The sequence below is a fragment of the Netta rufina genome, assembly GCF_964035555.1.
Source record: "Netta rufina genome assembly, chromosome: 2".
Taxonomy (NCBI): Eukaryota; Metazoa; Chordata; class Aves; order Anseriformes; family Anatidae; genus Netta; species Netta rufina.
The window spans coordinates 138,365,893-138,388,682 of record NC_140124.1 but is presented as its reverse complement, the minus strand read 5'-3'; the positions used below and the strand labels follow the sequence as shown (position 1 = coordinate 138,388,682).

The 22,790-nt window shown below is 36.8% G+C and overlaps 1 protein-coding gene across 19 annotated transcripts in view; it reads right to left on the bottom strand.

Moving 5' to 3' along the window:
- Positions 1-22,790, bottom strand: part of RIMS2 (regulating synaptic membrane exocytosis 2) — a gene marked incomplete at both ends in the record, with an annotated part of 453,369 nt that overhangs the window by 214,576 nt on the left and 216,003 nt on the right. For 11 of the 19 annotated variants that reach the window (XM_084282093.1, XM_084282094.1, XM_084282079.1 and 8 more), the window contains one exon: positions 1,678-1,745. In XM_084282093.1, coding sequence (XP_084138219.1) covers positions 1,678-1,745 — 68 coding nt within the window. Of the gene's footprint in view, positions 1-1,328; positions 1,538-1,677; positions 1,746-22,790 lie in introns of all 19 variants that reach the window. The other 8 variants (XM_084282078.1, XM_084282089.1, XM_084282091.1 and 5 more) reach the window with 1 other exon arrangement.

Below are 22,790 nucleotides of genomic sequence, written 5' to 3'. Positions count from 1 at the left end.
ACAGTGAATAGGATGTTAAAGAAAAATATGTCAGTAATGCTTTTCATTTCCTGATATATTTTAAAAATGCAGTGAAAGTGTTATGATTACACTAATATTTAATGTATCAGAATGACTGAAAACTGTGCTTGTAAAGATTTATTTGGACGTATAGTCCCTCACAATATATTCCTAATATTTAGTAACATTATCTACTTTACTAAATCCAAATTATAAATATCTGTAATGATCTTTGCATCTTGATGAACAGACAGATACAGATAACTATGCATAGTTACCTACGCACAGGGACGATCACACAAGTACTGACAAAAACAACTGTAGAGACCAATATCAAGAGTAACACTGAAAAGGCAAGTTTAACTCAAAAACTTGATGCAAGACACAGATTTCTTCTTTTTCCCCTATTCCAAGCACGCCAGTTTTCTCTAAGACTGACAATTTTTTTTCTGTTTTTCTTTCTCTCATTAGTAATATATTAAAATTATAGAATATGTTAAAAATGACATTCATTGCTCTGCATTTAAATGTTTATTGGATTAATTACTCCACATACAGAGTATATGAACGTATTACTATTCCATCACTACACATGGTCACACGTTGTATGCTGGCATAACATAATTACTAAAATTTAAAATAATATTTTTATTTTGTGTAATCATAGCACTTTTTCACTGACAAATACTACTTTCATGCTCTATTTCATGCAAAACTAGCAGGCACAGACAAATTTGCTCCCATTACACGTAATAATTCAAAAATGACTGATCATAACCTCTACCAAACAAAACACACAAATAAAAATCACCAAAGCAGATGGCAAAGCCTTTAATGCTGCACAGTACTGCACAAAAAATGGCATGGCAACAAAACAAAAGAACAACCATGACAGTGAAAGGGAAAAAAGAAAAACAACTTTTCCGTGCAGAGAGACCCAATTTTCTCCCTTTTTCACCTGGGACTTAAACTATTAATTTAATTTCAGCCCCAGGAGTTTGAACATAGTAAATCAAATAAGCCAATCAGTAGAATCCTTGTTGTTAATTACTTCACACTTGAAGGTAATACCATGATAGGCTATTATGCAACCAAGAACAATGTCTCGTTTTTTGTTTTTGTTTTTGTTTTTTTCTTAGTCTGCCAAACCATAAAAGCTGCAAGCATGCAGAGAGTTTTCATTTGTTTTTCTTTTCTGCACCTTAAGAAATGCTACGTTGTCTCTAGAAACACCCTGTCTTTTACTTTGTGCACTATTTTAATGAGTGACAGAGAGCAAACAAAGACCAAATGAGCAGGTTAAAATGCAGGCTCCGTAATCTCAGTACCTTCTCGCTATGGCTATGTTCCTCGTTTAGAGTTGTGCTACTACACGTATCTACCCCAGAGTCTTTTATCTGAGGCTCAGACCATTCCAAGTCCTCTTCCAAAGAGTGGCCACCAAAGCACACCATTTTCTTTTGTCTCTCGGATAAGGTGTTAGAATCCGACAAAACTGCCTGCTCACTAGTTTTTCTTTTTCCCCTTTGACTGTCCCCTATAGATGTGGGATAAAAAAAAAAAAAAAAAAAAAAAAAAAAAAGGAAACAAAAAAAGAAAACATGCAAAGGTGTAAATAAAACAAAGGAAATGTGAAATGGTAAAAGAAACTAAATGGTAAGGCTCCACATGTCTCACCAAAGACATTGGGGATGCCTCACTGCTATGCCAAGACGTATGGTCCAACCAGTTGTAATCCATGTCTCCTGCGAGAATCAGACAGACAAGATAGTGCAGTAAAGGAAAGGTGAAAGAAAGGACAGAAAAAGATACAGTAAAATTGTAAAGACTGCTGGTTATCCTATCTGATTCATACCCTTTGCTAGCGGGACTTGGAAAACAATTCCAATAAAAAGTTAAGATGCCAACAACCAAGTAAGTGGCATACGAAATACAGTGAGGAAGCGGGTATGTTTGCTTGGGTATAGGTGTGCATGTAGTTATGTACAGCATAAAGCATCACTGGCTCCCAATTTTTAACTGTTTGCATACAGTTAGCTACAGTAAATTAAATGAAAAGGCAAATTGCATTGTATTCATAACGCTTTTCAGAAAGGAAAAAATTTGATTACAGGACAGGTTTTCATCATAAACTACAGAAACAGTTTCTGTTTCTTGTCTTAAAGAACAGACTTTGGTTTTCCATTACAAAATAGTGTTCTTTCTGATCGCTTCCATAAAATACTTGAGCAATGGTATGGTGTATTTAGCTGTACTGTAGATGATTAAGGAGGGCTGAATGATCTGTTAAAATATAAAAGATTTATAAGCAAAACAAATATATAAAATATCTTATAAAAAGCGCATCAACGTCACTTGAAATTCCCAGAGAAATGTCTACTGGTTAAATATCAGGGTGATAATTGTAAGTATAGGTACCTTGAAACTGAGAATAAACATTAGGATTCTAACAAGGGATATATGTCTTTGCATATTAGAGAATCCGAATTTGACATGTATGGCAGACAGATGACAAGAAGAAAGGTTTAAAACACAGTCTTAAACAAAAAGCCTAAACTTTCCACAGGCCTTAAACTGTCCACAGGACTGGGGAGTGATTTTTGTGTTTTAATAAAGCATTAGCATTTGTGTAGGTACCTACACAAATCATGAATTACGCCCACGCATTTTGAATTATCAGTGTTCCTTTTTGTTTTTTTTACAATATTGTTACTACATGCTACATGAAAAAATATTTTGTTGCTGTGTGCGAGATATGATTATGATATTATTGTGTGCAGGACCAAATGTTGGCTTTTGACCAAGAGAACACTAAACCAGTGCAGTTCCGTTCTTAATACAGCCCACAAACAGCACTTTTCTATTTCCATTACCTCAGATCCTGCTTTGACATTGCTCAGCTACTTCCTCTGAAACTACACCAGAAGGTTTGTAAAATATAACTACTGGGTCTAAGCACAGCCTGAAAATTTGTTTAGAAAACCTTGCAGAAATGATACGCAGATACAACCCCATAAAACTAAGCTACAAAAAGCTAATGGATGCTTTAGAAAAGTAAAATACAGTCTCCTCAAAAGGATTTACTATATACAATGAGCAATATGATTTTTTTTTCCCACTTGTTTTCTCCTAATACATACAGTATGTCATCTGGAAACAAGATCAAGTCTCGTTTCCATTTTAAAGGACATGCATCGAGGACATGTATCAAGGCTTTCTTTTTAAAAAGACACTTCCAGTTTGAACTTAGTCCCTAACATTTTGCAGAAATGAGCAGCACGTTGGACATCCTTTCGTTTCAGAAAAGGAATGCTAAGGGACCTCATGAAACTATTCTGAAGCTTTAATTCATTCATATTTTCTAAGTAGTAAATGGGCCTGCTGTAAAAGTGCAAACTATTTTTCTTGATTCTTTGAAGGGAAGGTAACATTTTAAATGGGAGCTTCTGATGAAAACCTATTCCTGGCAAGGAGCTTTCAGGGTTTTCTTACCTCCAACTCTACAAACATTGCTTCAGGAGAACAGAGTGAAATCATCAGTGAGCACTTGAAGATCTACCCTTTACTGTACTAACACACATTTAGAGATATGGAGAGATACAGGGAGATGGAAAGAACTCCAGTTTACACAATTGCCTAGTTTACAAATCCTGATTTTAAAATGTATTTGAAAAGTTAATCTTCACAGAATGACAGAGTGGCTGAGGCCGGCAGGGCCCTCTGGAGCCAGCCGGTGCCACCCGTGGCCAAGCAGGGACACCCAGAGCAGGGTGCCCAGCACCACGTCCAGGCGGCTGCTGAAGGGCTCCAAGGAGGAGACCCCACAGCCTCTGGGCAGCCTGTGCCAGGGCTCCGTCACCCGCACAGCACAGAAGGGCTCCTGGTGCTCAGGGGGAGCCTCCTGGGGGCCAGGTTGTGCCCAGGGCCTCCTGTCCTGGCACTGGGCACCACTGCACAAAGCCTGGCTCCATCCTCTCTGCACCCTCCCCTCAGGGATGTACAGACAGTGATGAGATCCCCTGGGCCTCCTCTCCTCCAGGCTGAGCAGTCCCAGCTCTCTCAGCCTCTCCTCACAGGAGGGGGGCTCCAGGCCCTCCGTCATCTCAGTGGCCCTCTTCTGGACTCTCTCCAATATGTCCATGTCTCTCTTGTACTAGACGCAGATCTCCAGGTGTGCCCTCACCAATGCTGAGTAGATGGAAAGTGGAATCTTAAGTGAGGAGAATTCATCTCGTTACACTAATGATGACTTCACTCTAACTACAGGAACGAAAGGCATGTGAGCCCATACTATTTCTTCCTAGTCGTTATTTTCTGTGTCATTAATACAATTTCTACGCCCAAAACCACAGTCTGACTGAAAAGTTGTAATTTGGCTCCCTGTAATTTGCCACCTAATTCTAGGAGCAGAGCACTGAAATGAAATGGGCTGTATAAGCAGAACAGTTAAACCAGATCATTCTTACTAATTCTAATTCCTGGCTACTTCTGAGAAATGGTGTATTTTCATTGAAATGACTACATTTAAATGTAGGTATCTATTGTTAGCGAGTAAAAATCGACCACTGCAAATTACTGGCCCTGTTTTAAAGTTTTAAAATTGTCAGCAACAACCCTGACTATTACTTATATTCCAAAAGAAGCCAACAGAAGGGAATCCACAGGTGTAGTTATTACGTCCTCGCTGTTCTCCAGTGAACGTAGCACTTATCTACCCTTTATGAAATTCATCTGCATTCTTAATGTTCACACACACATTATTTGTAGCAATTGAGCTGTGCCAGCTCTCCTATTCATGTTTTTTTCCCCTATAAATTAAACAGTTTTGCATGAACTTGTCAAGAGCTAGGATTCCTATCAAACTCAACTTTCAGTTGTTTGTCTACATAGGAAATAGGAAATAACTTGTTAAAATAGGGAAATAAGTTATTGAAAAGTTGAGGTCCCCAGGATGTACTCACCATATATATACACTTTCACACTGAATGTGTGTATACCTAGCCACCAAATACGTGTCTAGTCTTCCCTTGGAATTCATATGCCCACAGCACATGCACATAGGCATCCAGTCAAAGACTGAAAATAAATACCTTTCCAGTAACTGTACTTCACAGCAGAGATGTGCTATACGTATACAAGTTCATCCTATAGGTGTTTATATGAGCAAATGTTGAGCAGTGCTGGGCTCTAACAGTCTGGGCTATGCACACCCACACTTGAAATGTGCACACTGTCTTTTAGTTAGATATAGAAACTCAAGATTCTTTTTCTGATTTTTTATTCTTTTAACTAAAGTTAACCAAAATAGTAAGACACATATGTTAATAGATACACATATACCTGAGTGATAACTTGTAGTTTTTAAAACTTCCCATTCATACAGTAAGAATAAAATACGTTGATTATTTTCCTACAATAGAACTTACAATTTTCTCATTTCAGGAAAAAAACAAACAAAAAAATCTTACAGTAAGTCCTTCTATAACTTGTTAGAGAACTTCTTGCAGCCACCTTTCAAATACTGACTCTACAGCCCTCTAATTCTTTTACCTAAACTTTGACTATTTATTGTACAGATCTGTACATCTGGATCAATGAGCCTATGTTCCTTTTACTATAGAGGAAAGTAGAACTTTTTACATGTGGTTCATTTGACCTGTTCTAGATGTGCACTTCCAGATGCGATAAATCATACATTCATCACATCCAAAATGTCTTATTTATCCTCTGCCATTTTTAAAGGAGGTTTCAATAACTCCTTTAGATGGTCATCGTCTTTTCATTAGGAGGATCCTACTACCCTAAGTTACAGTTTTGACACAGCCTCAACTATTTATTTATATATCCAAGAAAATACCAAAATAACCATAAAAAGGCCTCAGGACTCAAAGATCTAATGAAAGGCAAGTCAACTGGACTGATTATATACAATCAGAAATGCCAAATATTTCTGTACCACAGCAGCAGCAATGTAGATTAAAAGGATCTCTGGACGATAGAAAACTTTTTGCTTCTGTGTTCAAGTGTTCAAACACAGGTCTCTGGCCCGTTGTAAGACTTCCACTTACTGAAAAAGTTTCCAAGTGTCCTCTCACCCATGTGCTATATGGTGCATCCACCTACTATTATGTATTCAAGATAAGACCAACTTAGCCCAATATGCCCAATGTATTAGATTAGCACATAAAAATTACATTTATTTTGCAGCAATTTTGCAGCTCTCGGAAATATGGCAAGCCCTGAACCTATACCTGCAACAAGGAACAAATGCAAAATTGACACGGTTACCAGATTAAACCACTCCCAATTCTTGCTCTACTATTTTGACTATTTTTTTTCCAGTCAAGATGTAGAAAGCTGTCTTTCTCTTTATTTTAGTTGTCTCACAGTAAACACTGATTACTCTAAAATTAAAATGGTAAGAAAACAAACAACAACTTCATACCATTTTGTCCAAAAATGTATAATTTTTTCCATTAGAATATGTAGAAACATTTCAAAAGAAATCATCATTAAATTAGAAACGATAAAGCCACTGTAGTCTATGTAGATTTTTTCCTTAACACTGCATTAAGAGTCAGCTAAATAACAGATTTTAAATACTATAAAAATTAATCAAATGCAGTCAAACTGTTATAAATAAAATATTTAAACTAATAAAATATATACAGGAAGACTGTCTGGAAGCCCAGTGGTGTATTACATTTCTATAAGACTGTAATTACTTAGTACAATCACACTTTTTTTAAGGTACAATGAATGACTTGATAAGATGCCTGGACATCAGTCTTTTGGTGCATGTTCTATGAATATTAAAATCTTGACTGGGTAAAAGTTTTGTGAAATCTTGTAAAATTAAAAGTAGTAAATGTAAGACACATGTTTTTTTTGTTTCTCTAGAAGAAAAACTGTTAAACCATAATTTTACCATAACAAAGACATTGAATCCTTAATTCTGACTGCCAGAGAAAACACTTTATTTAAATATTTTAAATATTTCTTCCACAATAGCAGATGCTTCACTATTGAGACAATGGGGTTTTAGGATGTGTAGCAGAAATTACTCAGGAAAAATGTCACCTAGTTGATAAATTATATAAACTACAGTATCAAAGCCATCTTTCATGGAAAAAGGAACAAATATATTGCTAAGCATCATACAATCTCAGCTAGTGTCATGATAACAGCATGCAGATGCCTCAGGAGTTCAGGAGTGCAGCTGGATACAAGAACTGACATATGTGAGTTCTGCTCTTATTAATGTCGCGGACAAACCAGGCTGGGAGAGAAACCACATCACTGACCTAGCCTTTCTCTATAAATGGCAGAAAGCTGAAAACTTGTAAGCTTACAGATTTCTAGAATATTTTGTTTTTACTGTCTTTGGTGTCTATAGCCAAAACCATGCAGACAAAGGCAAAGGTTTCCTTCTTCTTCCTCCACATTTCCACTGGGAACGTGCAGCAATGGGAAATTCCCATAGTGACGGGAACCTTGAATTGCAATCCGTATTTAAAAAATACCTCTAGTCAATGGACATTCCCCTTCTATTTTACTGCTTGATTATGTATTTTTTGCTTCTTAGAACAGCTTTCCCACCCAGAAATATGGCATTTAAGTATCTTTTAAAAACATTGAAAAATTTGGATCTAAAACACACAGTACGTGTCTACGGCTTCTTGAGTTATTGGCTCCATTCATCTGCGTTATTTTATGTATCTGCTTTAATGCTGACATGAATTGTAGCCAAATCTGTTTTTCTTCAATGACAATAAAAGAAGTGAATGTAATTACCTTGGCTGTAGATGTAGATGTCTGTGGGAGTCTACACTGAAGAAGATGAAACCTCACCTCTAATGTATGGATCCACAGATTTATAGGACTGCTACATTTGATAAAGGGTCAAAAAAAAAGTGATTTTCGTAACCCTGCATAACCTCCCTTGTTAATGACAAACAATAGGTGTACTCTTAAGGTCGTGTGGCCAAGAAGGAAAGGCATAAAGAGAACCTACACAGTTAGAAGAAGATCCTGAACAGCAGAGAGCTCCATCCCACAAAACAGGTAAGAGACTAATTGAGGCTGTGCACATACGGGTGGCAAGAATGATGACACAGAGCACCTGAGGGCATTGACTAGAGGTACTGCCACAGAAAAAAAATCTTCTCTGGTCTACGGAAAAAGGGTAGATAACACTCACGATAAAAATATGTATGTGCACTGTCACTCAGAAACAGCAGAACGTCTTCTGAGATGAAATTCTGAAAACATTCCTTATGATGGAAATGCTGGCAAACCCTTAAGCACAGCAACTCTGCATTTCTGTATAATACAGAAACATAAACTTTCTACCAACAGAGACCTTTTTTGAAGACATTCTCTGACAATTTATATGCTTATGGAATATCTTACTATACCAGACTGGGTTTTGGCAGTATTCTCGATGGAAATTCTTAATTTCATTAAGAATTTAAAAATCTCTTGATTTCTCCTTTTTTTTCCCAAGTGAGGCTGTTTAGTGGAAGATGTCATTAAGAAAGAAGACACTGGTTCCACTCCATGAAAATGTAGCCTTGTTTTCAAATACTAGTAATACTGCTCATCAGAAAAGATTTTATGGAAAGGATTACCTCATATAAAGAGTGAAAAGGTTTCAGCATGACTGTTTTGTTTCGGTTACCTTTCTGAATGTGAGACTTAGAATCACTGTTGAGAAAAGTATACTTACTGAAAGTATTTTCTTAGGTATGTTTTGCCAGAAGGATTTAAAATATGGGAAGGACTTTCTTCATATTTAGATTTTCCAAAACACAGGCTTAATTAACAGTCAAGTATGTTTTTATAAAGGTCTTGTCATGAAATAAATGGAAAGAAAGCGTATCAATACAGCATATACATCTGTAATGATGGACTGGCTACTTCCTGTAGAAAGCTGCTGCATATTAAAGTTAGCAGGATGGAGCTTAACAAAAAAGTGAAAAAGAGAGAAACCTGAGAATTTCTTAACTACAGTTTACACTCACCAGACTCGCACTGGAAGACATGCAGCAGCACAGAGGCACACACTAGATGTCCTCGTACACTTACATCCATGCCTCTCAGAGGACACCAGGAGCGTGACCCGGTTTGTCACACCGTGGCCTCTGCCATGCGATGCAGGGCACTGAAACTCACGCTCTGGGCCACCAAGGAAATGGGCTGGTGTGCTGAACAAGTCAAGTGAAACAGCCAGACATCTTATCCTGGGGACCCAGCCCGACACTGCCAGTTGCTATCTACTTAATACTCAAATATTTTAGATTTGCACACCCGTGCTGTGTGTTCCCTGCTTGATTTCTATCAAGAGCAGGAAAAGCTGAAGTAACAAAGAAAGACATCCTATGGACATCTCTCTTGTGTTATTCTCTTTAAGATGTTGTCCTAGGAAGATGTTTACTCCAAATTACACTTCTGACCATTCTTGCAGCATTTTCACTTTCCCATTTCCTTCTCCTCTCTTTGTAGGATGCTTTGAGCTTATGCCAAATATTTCCAGGATAAGAAAATTCCTTCAGCAGAACACAAAGGGAAGTACACCGCGGAAAGCTTAGAAGAGACAGCAGCTCTAGGCAGTGCCCAGAAGTAAGCATCCAAAAGCAATTTACTATTTTATTATTCAGTCTAAATTTTCAATCCCTTCTTACAGGGCATGCCTTTTTCCATTTTCTTGCCTACTCACATCCACAACAACCACACTTATATTCATGGGCTGACCTCACACATCTTCCTTGCCTATCTGTCTTTGTCACGCATGCCTCCAACCCAATCTTCCAACTGACAGCTTCATTGCAAGTCCCTCCTTGAACAAGCATCAGCAATACCAGCTTGCCTATACCTGAATGAGCAACCCTTCGAAGGAGGAAAGTAGCACTATTAGTAATGCAGGGCAGAGTAAAAGCTATTAATATCATTAAATAATCCTGTATCTGGCCTTCATTTCAGCCGCTCTGTAACACAGAGGGCATTCCCATCACCTAGAAGTAGGCAGCCTGGTTAGGTGTGATAAATAAGCCTACCTCTCTTCACAGACCTGCCTTCTGAAAGCTAACGAGCTCTCAGATTTGATGCACATGGATATTAACCGCTGTCTGCAAGGTTACGAAAAGCTGTGTTTTCCATCTGGCTGGCTGAGAAAATGGATCACCTTGGAAAACGACTGCTGGGGATGCACAGCTCTGTCATACAAGCACAGAAGATCCGATGGTTCTGGGATGTGGCGGAGCTGCAGCACAAGCGGGAGCTCATCTGCACATGTTCTACAAATTCTTTCCTCCGATTTGAAATTAGATCAGGCACATTCAAGTGTCTTGCTGCCAACAGCAAGGCAACAGGAAAAGCTGCCAAGCCAGTTGGAAACTAGCCTTATAGCAACCTGGAAGAGAACCCAGCTTATAATTGGAGAACCACGAAAATTTGTGAGCAACAGCTGCAATGTTTAAGAAACAGTTTCAGGTCTTGTGTGCTCATGATACCTGTTTTCTGTTCGATTTTTGTATTTGTTACTGATTCTTTACACTCACTAAAGGAGGCTTAATTAAGCTTAAGAAATAAGTAGCTTCAGGAAAAATCTATTTAGCTATAGGAGACCATATTCTCTTACGCAGCTCACTTTGTGCTGGCTTACCCTTTATCTCCATTTCCCCAAATAAACGCTCTTTTCACATCCTAAAGTTGTGACTTTGGCAAAATTATGCCTGACAGGCTGGCAGAGTAGCTCCAATAAGACTGCCTGGCATCTGGAAGTCTCAGGGGCACAGGATTTGCTGCACACGCACTGAATACTAAATATGAACCTATTTCTTTTTGGACGGTTTGGACAGACATATGAGCTCACTACCTTTCCAAGGCAGTGCTTCACCAGATGCATATTTTTAATTCTTCCAGAAACAAACATCTACTGACAGGGAGTCTGTACCAATGTTTTCATGTTTTCATCAAATAATAAATCTGAGGCTACTAGAATAGCTGGAGCCAATGCAAATAATAAAAACATATATTCACATTCTCAACATGTATGCATGTACATGAACAGATCCCTCTAATATTTATTAGACAGTAAACTTTACAGAAAAGGTAATTCTTTGTAGAGTGCACTTATTTACTTTCAAGCTTTACAACTTTGATGTCAATATTAATTACTATAGAAAATAACAGTCAGCCACTCTGAATCAGTATATCCTAATTACTAAGCAAGACTCATAGTTACCAAGTCAAGCCAATAGAAGACCACAGCAGAAAGCAAGGGAATGGATTCTTTGTGAGATGTGATGTCAAATTGGCAAACAACAACATAAACTTAGCATGTCAGTTGTACTCATGACAGAGCTGTATTAATTTAATCAAGAGAACAATCACCAGTAAGTAAAACTGAAACATGTCGGGAACGAAAGGGAAACCTTCTTAACTTAGTTTTAAGGAATCAAATATATTAAATCACAATAGCAGCCTACATTTTTATTTCCAAAGTCACATAGAGATAACACTAATGAAAGGAGACACTACTAACATAGAGATGCCTCCTACTATAGGGACATCATTATCTATAATCAATTTCCATCAACGACCTAACAGCCTTCCATATATTAAGATTGAAGATCAGCTAGTTGCTTCATTGATCACATCTTTTTCCCTTCTCTCTACTTCTTCCAGTCAGGATCCATGATATTTTGCTACCAAACAGAACTATTGAGAAACATGCATGATTTGCAATACAAGATAACCAATGACCAAAGAATGCATCTGTGTGTATCTAATAACATAATAAAATAGAGAGACATAAGTATAAAATACCATTTACAAAATCAAAATAATTACCATTTTGATGATAAACAATCTTGTAAAATCTTGTAAAACCATTATCTATCTTCCTGTTCACCATTGCCTTTTTCTGTTCAGTTACTAGGTTTTGTTTGGATGGGAAGAAATCCCCCACTTTTACCCTTGGATATATCAGTTCTCCTAGAAGGACAGCTGGAGAGAAAGGGGGAAAAGGTCTACTTCCCAGTTTTGAGTGTAGTATTCCCAGTGACTTATGACAAGCTCTGAGACAGCACAGAAATGGACTCAAAACTCATTCTAAATATCTTGATCACTGATGAGGAAACATAGATTTTAGAACAGAAATATGAATAATCTTAAAAGCAAACATTTCCATATTCTGTACTTGAATAACTAGGCATTTTGAATACCAAAGCACCACTTGGGAGTTAGGATAACTTATTTCCTTGTCGGTAATTGTCAATTTGCATTATGCAGAAAGGCACTGGCAATTTTTGAAATTCTACCTAACAATCAAGAGAGAATGACTAGTGTGGTAGATACATTACTAGTTTAATATTCAACTGTTCTCTCTAAAACTACCTGAAAAGGAGTTTGCAGCGAGGTGATTGTAGTGAGTTGACAGTTTGTGAGGCCTGAAGTTCCTCCAGGGGAGGTTTAGATTGGATATCCAGAAGGATTGCTTCACAGAAAGGGTGATTAAGCATTGGAATGGGCTGCCCAGGGACGTGGTGGAGTCCCCATCCCTGGAGGTGTTTAAGAGACGTGTGGATGTGGTGCTTTAGGGACATGGTTTAGTGGTGGACTTGGTAGTGTTAGGTGATGGCTGGACTTGATGATCGTAAAGGTCTTCTCCAACCAAAAAGATGGTATAGTATAATACTGTGATTCACAACCAGGAAATACAGCATTTCAATACCAATCACAGCAGTTCCTTTCCTTCTGAAAAGCTGATGTAATATTTCACAGGCGGCATACTAATAACAGCCTTTCTGATTGTGTAAACAAGTATAATTTTTAATTAACTCAAGCTGCTAGCTTCTCAAAACTGCTTATAAAACTGCAGCAGACATGACATAGTCTCACATCACTGTTGAGATGATTTGGTTTGAGAAACAAGAGATAATTCACAGCAGTAAATCCAAAGCATCTCATCCATCCCTGGCAGCACACAAGCCATGAACTGTCTAGAAACATGCAGTGCAACTGCTGATTCAGTAAGCAGGAGTGGCAGCAAAAAAAAATCAATGCAAGATGATTTTTCATCACCTTGACACCACAATAAAAGCCTCTGTAAGCCAGTAATTGGATCATTAATTATTGATCTCCCCCTTAATAGCCACCATGAAGAACGTAATTTGGTATATATAAAAACACCTATTGCTTCAAGTTTGGTTTAACAAGTTATTTTTGTCAAACCACTTTCTTTCAAGGAAATTAATTACCTGCTGTGGAGGAAGAATAAACCTAAAAACGCAAGTCCAGTGGATTCCAGAAGTAACAATCACTATGAGCTGTCTTCATACTTTCTGTGCGCAGGTTTGACAAGATGATTCTATATCTGGAAATTAGTTAAGTGCAATGATCTGTTGTGCTTGGTTTACAATTTAAAAATATGTGCAAAAAATAAAATATCAATGAGTTAGCCTGTTTGTCTTTTAAGACAGGCCTAAGACAAACTTCATATATGTTTATATAAATACATGTATATGTGCACACACATAGATGCCTTTTATATTACAAGGAAGGGCAGGTAACAAAATTAAATATTCAGAAAGTAAGAATGATATGAGTCTTAGTTTGGCGTGGAGCCTTAATTTAGTCCCTATACAAACATAATATAAAATTTTTAACAACTCAATGGTGAAAACTCCTCCTCATCCCCGAGGACCACTCTCTTCTGTGCACAGAAAGGTTAAATAACTAGTCAATATTCCCATTTCTTCAACTAATTACCCTTTTCATTAGTTACTGAACATAATCTAAATACAAAATTATTTGTCTCTTGACAGTGTTTTACTGTGCTCTCAGAGTGTGCTGGTTCTGTGGGAGTCAGGGTTAAATTCAAGGAATTTTTCATTAAGGCAGGCCTGCATAACGAAACAAGGTGGATGCTACAATTAACCTCTTCTGAAATGATTTGTTGGCATACGGACATAAAAGCAGAAACTGTCAAATGGCCCAAACAATTTTCAGTGCCAAACTTGAGAAATACAGGAACTGAATTTTCTTCAATATGTTTTAGAGTTGTAGTACTGCCTTTTCCCAGCTACTCAGTAAATGACAATAACTTACTTACAAAAATCTACTTTCCAAAAACGCATTTGATTTTATTTTATGATGAAAACAAAATTTTTCCTCTTCCAAACATCTGCCCAGTACTGCCCATGTCTAAATAAGCAAACTGGATGGAAAAGTCCTTTGTATGGAAAATGTACAAGGATGTTCTTCAAAGTAAACCAATATGGTCAGTAAAATGTGGAGACATGAGAGCAAGATTGTTAAAGTTGTATCTATAGATATACCTTTATTCATATTCCAGAACTAATTTTGAATCCTAATGATTAAAGTAGATTTCTTAATTGCAGTTTTCAGTGTCTTCGTCATTTCAAAAAGATGCAGAACAATGGGAGAAGCCTCCACGAAAAAATAGTTGGTTGATGTTAGCTCTGTAATTACTTCATTTAGCTGAATACATAAATAAGCATGTTGCTCAGGGACTTCTCAGCAGTCAACAAGAACCACTCCCATAATTATAGCCTTCATGGTAGCTTAAGCCATAATAAAGGTTACATAAGCAATTTAATCTCATTTTCCTCTTTTTTATATGATCCAAAAATATATTTACCAAGGCTCAGTGTTTCTAGAATGAGTTATTAGCAAAAGGTTATTATTTTTCCCCGCTATTTAAAGAAAATTCCTGCACATCCCTTACTTAGCTTTGAATTTCTGGAAAGCTGAGGTGTGAGGAAAAAAAAAAAAGTCATACTATGTGGTGCCTGTAGAAACAGCAGGAAATTTCACCTCGTAAGTTGGACCAGATTCTATGTGACAAAGACCTTCATTACATGAAATGGTCCCTCAGCCAGTGTAACTTGCCTAGCCCATAGCAGAGGAGTTTTACAGAAGCAGACAAATAGTTTAGGTGAGCCCGGACCATCAATCTCTTCTCCAGGTAGAAGTATATTTCCAGAACAGAAATCGCCTGTTTCTGATATAAACACTGAAATAACACAGCTCCAAATGAAGTCAATACCTTGTTCTTGCTACAAACGTGTAATGCACAACAATAACAAAAAATCAAGTTTGGAAACACCACCAAGTGACTTCAGACAGAATTTTGTAAGAAGCGTGGCACAGCCATTTTCAAAACACCCTCTTCTCCCTTGTGTCAGTTGCTCATTTCCTTGGGCACGCACCTTACTCCCCAATATACATGTAATCAAACCAGACTAACATAACCCCCCAAATAAAAGGCTTTTCCCATTTACCTTGTTCTCCAAACTATGTTTATCTTCAGATAAACTGCTTTTGTTCTAACCCACTACTAGGAAACACTCGTTCTTCAAAACGCTCTTCTTTTCCGCCTGGGTCTGCCCAGCACAGGAAAAAGACCATAAAGCATCTTTGCTGTGCTGAGAACTGCAGTTCTTGCCCAAGTCAAGGTTTTATGAAAAAGCAACCGGGAATCCTGTAACCTGCTAAATTTACAACATTAAGAATATTGTATTACCTGACTGACATGGAATGAATAAATAAATAAATAAATAAATAAATAAATAAATAAATAAATAAATAAATAAAATCTGTTAAAATCTTAACAGTTTTGGTTTATTGTGCTTAGAAATAATCTAGAACTCAGTACTCTTTTCTTGATGCTTACTCTTATGCAAGCAAATTGGGAATGTTTGCATCTACCAAAAGGAAGAAAATAGCTGAAAAGATCATCTTGATTAACAATATTGTGAATATAATGACGCAATTAACAGCTATTAGCATATACTTCATAATGGGCTGTGATTTGTAATTTGTGTTTCTAGAACCGAATTTTTGAAACCAAGATGTACCAAAAGTTTTTGCAAATGTAGGACTGGCTATGTTCATAGCTATACTGCTGTAAACAACACAAGCAGTTAATGACTTTTTAGGGTGACATTGCTGTTGCTGCCTATTTTTTTTTAGATCATCCTCTGTCAAATCCGATAGAAAACTGGCAAGTATGACATGCTTTGGGAATAGCAACTTTGGCAAACTACACATCTCAACTGAAACAGTTATGAAATTTAACTGCTTCTCTGCCATGGTTCAGTGTCTTTTCTTTCCTTTTCTTTGTTGCTTTCAAATGAGATTGTATGCAAAAAGGGCTTCCACATTTCATTTATGACTGTTGTCTTAAGATTAGTCTCCTAGAATTTTGTTTGTTTTTCCAATTCTTTTATAAGCAAAGTATAGTAAGCGATGTGATATTTCTTTTAGTAAAGTCAGAAGCAACAAGGGTTGATAACGCAAAGATCCCTTACTCCTTATTTTTATTTATTTCCAGATGTGAGAATGTCCCAGTAAGGAACAGGTAAAAAACTTACTGCACTTTTTCCTTAATCCCAGGTGCACACACCAGCAACTTAGTAGGAGTTTGCCTATTCTTAGAGGAAATAGAGGGAGTTCAGCTTTCATACTAATTCTGTGTGGCCCTGAACGAGATGGAGGAATCATTCAAGGCAACAGATTGCTGTGAGCTGTGAGTTATGTGTTACCAATCTGTGGTGTAGCAGAAGACCAAGGTGACCACTGACTTCATCTTGACAGCACAGGTACACTGAGGAATGGGAGCGATCTCATCCTTGAGAGGCTTAGTAAAACAGCTGACTCTGCAAGATTCATGCACTGTTTCCTTTCTATGTAAGCTGTCTATTCCGGTAATAAATTGTTTCGGAGAAGTTGTGTAACCATCAAACAGGGTATGTCGGATGTCAAGACTCTGCAGTTCTTTCCCTCGTGCCCATCAGGAGACCTAGCGGGCAGAGACAGCACAAGCAAGTACAAGTGTGGTTTGTTCTTCTCAGGCACAGTGTGACAAAGGGATAGATATAGAGCTACAGAGATCTGATAGAGACTCAGATATTCCACACTGGAGACTTCAGGCCCTGTTCCCAGCTCTTGCCTTTTACAATGTCTTGGTTACTTAAGCTGCTAGAAGAGAGAAATCATAAGAAGAGATTTAAGAGAGCTTTGAACACAGTAAAAGGGGTATGAAGTCAATGTACAGGAGTGAATAAATTCTACTAGTATTAATAGGAGGGAGTCAAACAGGCATCACAGTGTGAGAATTTAGATTTTGATTTTTGCAAAGTCTTTTATGACCTAGTGTGGAGCAAAGGAAGAAGACGAGCACACAGAAGTCAGGAAAGCGAGCCAGGGGACAGGAGGGAACTGAATTGAATGCAGGGAAAAAATAGATCTATTGCGTTGCTTAAATGCTTTGTGTCTGAAAAGACCAACTCACTTCAGTCGAAATTTTGGCTAGTAACCCCCAACTGAAACCTAACAATTACAACCAAGGTTAACTGAAATGTGAATCTTCACTTGTTCCCGTAACAGTAATGAGCAACGAGCTTGAAATACAAGGCACCTGAATGCTTAGCTTTGTTCTGACAGTGATCCATTGATTTCCAGTCTGTAAAATCGAGATATTAAAGCTCTCTTCCACCTACGGAGATAAATGAATGAATGTGAGCGACTCAAGCACTACTGTGATGAGCATGCTGCAAAGAGCCATTAAAAAAAAAAAAAAAAAAAGAGAAAGAAAGAAAGAAAGAAAGAAAGAAAGAAAGAAAGAAAGAAAGAAAGAAAGAAAGAAAGAAAGAAAGAAAGAAAGAAAGAAAGAAAGAAAGAAAGAAAGAAAGAAAGAAAGAAAAAGAAAAAAAAAGTACAGCTGCAATAACTCAGGCTCTTTCAATAAGAATTAGAAGAATAAATATCTGCCTTGTTTCTCCAGATAACATTCATTCCCTACAATGAAAAAGGCAGATGCTGCTGGAAAAAAAAAAAAAAAAAAAAAAAAAAAAGACAATAGAGTAATCCAATTACAGATATCGGTATAAAGAAAATATTTAAGGAATAAAAAATACAGCTGACCATGCAACCTGGTTACTGACATTTCTGGATTCAGAACACTTGATTCTGAAACACAGCAATGTCAGATGCAGACTCCAGCTCTGGGGAAGAAGTAACCAGGGATGGGCTCTGATTCTGGGCACAAAGGTACAAGTATCTTCTCACAGGTGAACACGCAGGGCTAAGACTCCTCAGGCTGGTATGCAGGAGCTTATTTTGTCACATGCTGAATTGAGATTCAAAAGCGACCTTAATGTTTCACACTAGCAATTTTACAAAGCTCCTATTTACAGTTCTTATTTGTTTTTGAGTTAAATCACGTTCCGGCAGTGCAATTAGGAAAACAGAAAGAAATTACATTAAAACATAGCCTACTTCAGCTATTTCCACCATACAGTAAACATGGATTTAAATTAAATTTTGTCAGCCAATGTGTTAATAATATGAACAAAATTAATCTACTTACAGCTGTGATATTTGGGAGTATACATACTCATTTTTAACTCATTTGGGGTATTACTTATCTCAATATTCACAAATGTTCATTGTACCTTAGTAGGAACCACGTTAATCTATTTAACTGCATCAGGATGCTGTTCTCAATCTCTTTTTGAAATCAGCCAGAATGCTGTCAGCTGGCATTGAAAATACAAATGAAAGCAAGAATCTGGTCAGCATTTTTCAAGTTATATACATCCAGAATTTTTTAACCTTTGGCTTAGGAAAATACTTGTTTTTTCTTTATATAAATATATCCTTTTTAAATGCATATGTTGATGGGGTTTATTTTTTTTTTGTTTTATTTCCAGCTAACATCACAGAAGTAAGGATATGAAAGATATGGAAGTATCATCATTAATTAAATTAAATAAATATTCTAAGTATAATCATGGACATATTTTTGTTGGATAGAGAGGAAAAACATGTTTCTTCAAATGTCCACAACACTCTTATTTTGGAGATTATAAAATACTATAAAAATAAGTATACCTCACTTTCATCTGTCAAGAGTAATTATTTTTGTAGTTTCAAAAAAATACGCCTTGGGTAACTAATGTCACATGCCTTACACTAAGCTGAAATGTGTGAAGCAGCATTGTTACAAAAGCCTTATGTTAATATTCACAAACCTTTTGGTCTTTTTATATGCAGATAATGTTGCAGGTAATTTTGTAAGCAGATAATGGAATTGTTCCACAATTTCATTGTAAAAAAAGCTCTGCTTACAGTAAAACAAACAAACAAAACAACAACAACAAAACCACTTTTTTTTCAGATATTGAATGCAGCTTTGTTACAAAGTTTATCAAGTGTATTTTTATTATTTAAATATTCCACACATGATGCAAGTAAGCCCCCAGCCTGTTTCTCATTAGAACTTTCTAAAATATCTACACTGTATTGTGCAACTTATGGAGAACATAATGCAATGGATAAGGAAAAATGATAGTATTTGTCAGATTTGTTATTACTATCAACAGTCACCATTTAAAAAAATAACCACACTCTTTCAATAGTTATTCCTAGAAACTGATTTCATGTAGTTTGTATTACCATATTATTTCATATTATTAGCTACCAGAAGAATATGGGGTAAGTTATAGTTATAGACCAGTTCTCTGAATTCCTAGATTTGACCATGCATTAGCATTAAACTTACTGAAAAAGATAACCATAATCCATAGAAATGCCTCCAAAGGAAAGAGAGAAATTTTCAGCTGACTTATGAATTCATGACTTGCATACTCTGCCCTTTGCTCTGCCACGTTCATTATTCATGACTGAGGAGAATGGATACCAGCGCACATTAACATTTCAAATTGAAAAGTGCATTCACTTTTTTGTACGCTGAAGTATTTCTCAACTACGGGCAAAAAGTATTTTCATGCATATGCTAAAACACTCCTCTAAAGTAAGTTCCATATTTTAATGAAGAGCTTCCCAGAAGCCAAAAGTAAATACCACATACACTTCCCAGGCTGGATTACCACTCTCAATTGCTTGTATTTTTCAGCCATTTTATTTGCAGTGTTGTAACTGTTTAACTAGGATGCTGGGTAAAAGAAATCAAACAGCTAATTTCTTAGGAACTGGCATCAGTGGAAACTCTCCCATAGCTCTTATTTTCAAAACACAAACTTCAGCAAACAAAACACTAGAAAGAGGCCAAGGTCCCAGGCAAAAAGCCAATGTTATCAAACACCACCACAACTAGAAGGGAGATTTCCAGTCACTGCTCATCTGAAAGGGACTACAAAAATGTGGAACACCACGCTGAACTCTAGAGAGTTTCTGGATGAAACCTGCCCACATTACGATGTTAAATGGTATTTCTCATCACGGATTTCACCGTAAAGACAACCTGCATCCTCAGAGCCTTTCCAGGCTCTGTCCAAAACCAAACCTCTCTACCAGCAGTACTTTGCTGGTGCTTGGGAAGCAGAAATGAGCTGGCGCATCCTCCCAGCCCCCTGGGGCACCTGCAAAAAACCAGCTCAGCAGAATGAGGAGATGGGATGGGACAGCAGGATGGCAGGTCTTTTCTCTAAGATGCTAATTTTAGTCATCTTTCAGAGGTAAAAAGCACTTTGAGCTATAGCCAAAGAAGACACAGAACATTAGATTATATTAAAAGAATATTACTGTGCTAAGAAAGCAATCTCATAAGCTTCATGAGCACATTGGTTCTTTAGCCTATTTCTACACTGAACAAGAAAGAAATAATTTCAGTCAGCCCTTCTTCCATGTTCTAATTTAGTTATATGGCATATAAATCCAATAATAATAGGAGTTACCACTAACAGTAGCATAATGAGTTGTATATAAAAATAACCGTTGTTATAATTCATGAAAGCCAGAAAACCAAGTACTAAGAAATGGAAAATAGCGTCGTGTTCTCAGTATTGTCTCTCTGTTCCCATCTCTATCTTCAGTTCTGAGCTCTGTGTCACGGAACACTGCACAGGTACCAGGTATAAGCAAAAACAAACAAACAAACAAACAAAAAAAAAAAAAAAAAAAAAAAAAAAAAAAAAAAAAACCCTGCAATGTTATTGTGTAGTACATATTCTTCATCTTTTCTAATGACTTCATTGCTTAGGAAACAGGAAATATATCTTTATTAGATTTGTAAAATGTTGGATTTTTCTGGTTATTCTTGAATTTCCTATTGTTTCTATTATTATTTAGGAAGGAAAATACAAACTCATTTGTTCTGCAATTTTGAAGTTTGCAATAAAGATCTTAACAGATAAATTTCTCCGGTATAATAGGTATTGCATATTCAAAATTTTGGGATTTTGTAAAATCAGTATTATTAGCATGTAATTAGTACCATTTAACATATATTTACGGACTCATCCCGACTGCTGTTATATTCTATTTTTTACACCTAACAGCAATACAGCAAATTTCACCCTTAGATCTCAGAATGCTTTAAGAAGCTCATATCATTCACAGTGTACTTCAGATTGGAAAGATAAGTAAGGGAAAACCAAGTCATCTGATCACAGTAGCATAGTAATGATAGAGCAGAGGTAGAAAGAAACCTAACAGTAATCAACAAATGTATGACCTTCATGAACATATGTAATACATAAATTATTTGCAGGCAAAATATATAAGTAAATAATGACACAAGAACTTTTAAATCTGTCAGTCTTCTTCCTTTTTTAATAAAGATCTTCAAATTATTAGAACACAAAAGTGGGAATTTGTGTATAATTATTTAAGAGTTATTAGTTATTTATTATTAACATCTAATAAGTTTTAGGGGAAGTTTTGGCTCTTATTTTCTCACATTTTTTTCTTTGTTTTCTTAAAAAGAAAGGAGAAGGAAAGAATTGATTTACATTTACTTTTTTGTATGCAAAACTGCTTATTTTTATCTTAATTTTAGTCACTGAATTAGAGGTGGTATTAGCTTGATCTGACACATGCAAGCAGAAGGATAAATGTTCAGAGTGGAAAAATACACCCCAGCCCCACTACAAATCATTTTCTCTTCAAAAAATCTAGAATCCCATCCTGCGGTTGACCAAACCACCACTAAATTTCAGGAAAAGAGAGCAGTATTTAAGAAGCTGAAATATTCATAAAAGAATCAAATTTCCCAAGCCAGGCAAGTTGGCATTTTCCTTTTCCACTGGCCATGCAGTGAGCAGTCATGAGAGAGCTTTGGCATTTTTTTATTAGCGATGCTTTCAGTCATTTTAACAGTCCGACTCGTGTCAATGACAGGCATTAACTTCACGGTCACTCGGTTTGCTGCGTTGTAATTATATGGTCTTAGGTGCAAATCTAGGGCGACAGCCAGGATTTACTGCCCTCCTGCCCTACTGCACAGCCCTAGATCAGCCCAGTGTCCCAATTCTCTTTGCTGTAAATGCCTCCTCCAGGCCTACACAGTTCCCATTTTCCTTCCTTTTCCTTTTCCTTGCTACCTCAGTTTTTTCTCTGCTCTCCATTCCAACTCTTTTATCTCCTTTCCTTTACCAGGGTTCCAGAAAAAGCAGACTGCTTCTGCTCTGTGACTGCCTCCTCAGGCTGGCAGCGACACTTTTCAATTATTTCATTATCCACATTTTTTTCATAGTACTGGACTATGCTGGCATCATCATTAGGGGGAAAAAAAGAAAAAAAATAAAAAAAAAAATAAAAAAACCTTGCCATATGTTTTACTATCAAAATGCAAAGGAAATGAATCCACTGTGATCAAATCTTGAGCAAACCAACATAAATTTTGCCCATGATGAAACAGCTCCAAGTTTTTCAGTTCTAGAATGCAATCCTATTTTAATTTCTTTTGTGACTATGAATACTTCGCTTGATTAAGTCTTATCCTGTGGCAGATTATTTCT